The 3,800-nt window shown below is 45.5% G+C and overlaps 1 protein-coding gene across 1 annotated transcript in view; it reads right to left on the bottom strand.

Moving 5' to 3' along the window:
* LOC101851253 (solute carrier organic anion transporter family member 4C1) overlaps positions 1-3,800 on the bottom strand; it is a gene marked incomplete in the record, with an annotated part of 31,826 nt that overhangs the window by 17,065 nt on the left and 10,961 nt on the right. Inside the window, 2 exon segments of the mRNA XM_035968674.1 lie at positions 2-193; positions 2,154-3,098. Of these exon segments, the coding sequence (XP_035824567.1) occupies positions 2-193; positions 2,154-3,098 (1,137 nt within the window).

The raw sequence follows: 3,800 nt of genomic DNA, 5'->3' as shown, positions 1-3,800 counted from the left end.
CCATGGTAGGGCCTGCTGACTCCATAGATCTCCAGCGGCTTGCAGCGTATCCAGATGACAGAGCTGCCCAGCGCGGCTAGCACGGAGGTCAAGATGATGAACTTGATGGCCTGGGTGATGTTCAGGTTGAAGCGTTTGGCAATGTAGCCGCCCAGGAGGAGCCCGCCCGCTGCAGCCGGGATGATCGCTAGGCCTGGGGGGGGGGGGGGCACACGGGAGAGAAAAGAGATGATTTACAGGCGAGGCAGCATGGTGAAATCAGGCACTCGTCCAAATAATGAAAGTGAAAAAACTGGCATTTTTCTATAGGATTGGGAATTTTTATCAAGCTTTTTTTTGGCTTAACTCCTTTAATACCCTTTAAAGAAGACATTTCTGTGGGGATTTTACTGAAAAATATTGATTAAAGGCATATAAAAGATGTAAATGTTCAGTTTCCACGGACTCTCAAGCTAAGGAAATAACTTTGGAGACCATTTTCTCGCTAATTTTACCTCTGAAACCAGACGCCCCCCACCTCCTTCAATCGCCAAAACCTTGACTTGTATCCAAGATAAATGGATATTTTTTTCATCAAAACCAAAGCAAATGGACTGGCTTTATGATGGTACCAATAACTCCATAGTCGGGACATATATAACTAAAAGAGGTTGAACGTTGGGGAGGGAGGAAGGGAATATCAATAATTGGTGCAGTTCTAGAGAAAAAAACCTACATTTCCATAAATAAAACACTCGCAAAAATAAACTCATGCAAATAGCTATAGTTATCGACCTGACCTAAGATTAGGAAGTTGGTCAATAAAACACGCATAAAAATAGGCTTGTACAAAAAGTTATTAGCAGTTTCTGACCTGACTAAAGAATGGTTGGACTCTGTGTACTTTTCCCAATATGCAGCTTTAGGGTGGGTAGGTTATTTTCTTTAGAGCAATAAGCTTCTCATCCAAAATGAAATTCATATCTTTAATTCTTATCCTGCGTCTGTGCCCAGATGCGTATCTTATCAGCAACCGATTATGTCGGACGTGCCGGGCAGACAGCCGGGGTCACTTAGTGTGTACTGTTGGTGTGCAGCGCGCGCGCCGGGAAACGTGTGTTTTCGCCATGAATACCGCGGGAGTGTGTTAACCGATGATGAAAATAACACTCAATCTTTCATAGCTTTCTATTTATAAAGTGTTACAAACACATGAATAACCCCCTCTCACAAGCTGGTAAGACATTACGAGTAGTTACGCCCATTCAAATAACCTTTCTGGATGCTTTTGTTGTTATGAATGACCTGAGGTTCGAAAGGGGATAATCTAGGTCAATTTCTGAATGTTTTACACTCAATTGTTCTTTGTACGAGCACAATGGTATTCAAAACTATCAAACAAGCTTATTTTTTATCAGGTTGTATCATTTCATACAAAATCAAGCTCATTTGAAATATTTTGTATAGAAAAATGGAAGTCTTGTTTCCTGACTATCCTTTCGAGCTCCTCATGTCTAAGTGGGTCAATTTCTTCTATAATTTCATTGGACGAACATCTAGAGCTACCAACTTGGCACGTTTTGAATGAGACGTATGCCTCGATTACGAACCAACGCGGACGGTTCTAGAAGAAGGCCACAAACGCACACAAACTCAAGCAGACTGACGCACACACACTTGACCTGCGTGAATGGGGATCCGACTCGGGACCCGAATGACACGTAAGAGGATGCGCGCTTGCGCTGAGCCAGGGGCTACACTGATTCGGGACCAGAACGTAGGCAAGGTGCCGAAATAGGCTTATCGGGCGACATAAACCCGGCTCCCGCAGGATGAGGGTTAAAAGCGTGCCGACAAAATGAGTTACTACTCGGATTCAAGCCTGACTGAAATATATATATATATCATGTGAAGTTTTTACAATTTATAAGGGTTAGTACGAAATAATAAAAGGAATGTTAAAGTTAAAGAATATGGCATCAATAGAAATTCTACAAATTTGACCCTAGTGTCAACATTTGGCCAATATCTCCATTAGCGGATTGCAAGAGGTAACTCAATTTGTTAGCACGTCTCACATGTCTCCATCCTTGCCAGATATTGACATGACTCTTCGTAAGACGAAATACTTTTATCTATAAAGGAAAGTGTCTATAAAAAAGATCTTGTCATACCTGAGACAATGGCAGCCCTGGATGCCGAGATGCCGTACTCGTTCTCGACAAATTTGGGCAGGAAGGCAGCGATGCCGGAGAGAAACATTCCTTCGACGGTCATGCCGAGCGTGATGAACACAAAGCAGGGGTTGCGAAGCAGCGTGAAAACGATCCACACAGCTCGCAGCTCTTTCAGCTTGGTGGGCAACGGGACCGACGTGGAAGCAGCGGCAGACGGCTGACCCTGGTGGGCCTGGGAAATTCGCTTGCGCCTAACTTCTTTGCTGGTCGGAAGTTCGGCCCCGAAGAGAGACAGCGGTATGGAGACGACCAGCTGCAGGGCGGCTGCGATCCCTGGGGCCAGCCACCAGGCGCCAAGCCAGCGCGTGTCGCTGGGCGTGAGCTCCACGTGGTCCACCGTGTCAAAGTCGACATACACGTTGAGGAGCTGGCCTCCTACAATGTAGCCCAGCCCCGAGCCCAGGATGTTGCAGCCGTAGACGAAGCCCAGGTAGAGGGGCGTCTTTTTGGGCATGACACTGTCATCGATGAGCGAGATACCGACTGTCAGCATGGTGGTGCCCCCAATGCCGTGAAGCAGCTGCCCTAGGAGGAACACGTAGAAATAGTTGCCTAGCCTCGGGTTGGACCTAGTCGCCGAGCAGCTGCTGTTGCTGCTCGTCTCGTCCACGCAGATTTTGTCGGCCGAGATCCCAAGGGAGTACTGGCCTGTGGCAAAGTGCGGCACCGTCATGACGAATGAGCCCAATGCCGATGCAAACACAGCCACAGAGATCATGCGCGCCTTTCGCTTGCCCGAGCCATAGTAGCCAATGACCACGGCCAGCACCGCCGCCGAGATGTCGTAGGAGCTGGCCAGGAAGCCCACGTTTGCGCTCTGAAGGTCAAACCTACGCTCGATGGAGGAAACGTTCACGTTGTTCACTCCATTCACCACAAAACCTAGAGTAGGAGATTCAAAAAGTTCAGCATACGACATAACCAATAAAACATGGATTCCAACATACCATATACTGTCAAAATTGGGAAAGATTGCCATCCATTGCCAAGAAGAAAAAAAAAATCGAAAGGGGGAAAACATGTTTTTTTTGTGATAGTTTGTTTTGTTTTAATAAGAGTTTTACGGCGCTTGCAACACAAGGTCATATGAGTGCCTAAGATTAGAGGTGTAACAAAAGAGTAACAAACACAAAAAAGACGGAGGAGAGATAAGGCCAATAGATGTTTGATAGAAAAGAAAGAGCAAATCAAACCAGAGCACCCACCAACCACCCACTTAGTAAGAGTTTCACGGCACTTGCAACACAATAAGCATACCTGCCAACATTGCCTGGGCCAAAATCTGTAGTTGGGACACAAATTTTTGTCCAAAAATCTGTAGTTGACCTAAAAAATCTGTAGTAGGCTATATTACCTCTTGTCGCATACTTAATTTGGGTCCCTTATCAATATTTTATTTTGACCCACATCAAATATGCATGATTGTGTTTGCGACTTCAAACAAATGTAGAAAATTACAACAACAACAACAACAAAAAGACAAATATGAAAACTACCAGAGCCATTTACCCTATTAGTAGTTGTTGCAGTACATGTCCTATTCATACCTGCACGCACACACACAGATGAAACCAACCCCCCCCC

Source organism: Aplysia californica, unplaced genomic scaffold, assembly GCF_000002075.1.
Source record: "Aplysia californica isolate F4 #8 unplaced genomic scaffold, AplCal3.0 scaffold00075, whole genome shotgun sequence".
Taxonomy (NCBI): Eukaryota; Metazoa; Mollusca; class Gastropoda; order Aplysiida; family Aplysiidae; genus Aplysia; species Aplysia californica.
This window is presented reverse-complemented; position numbering and strand designations above follow the sequence as displayed.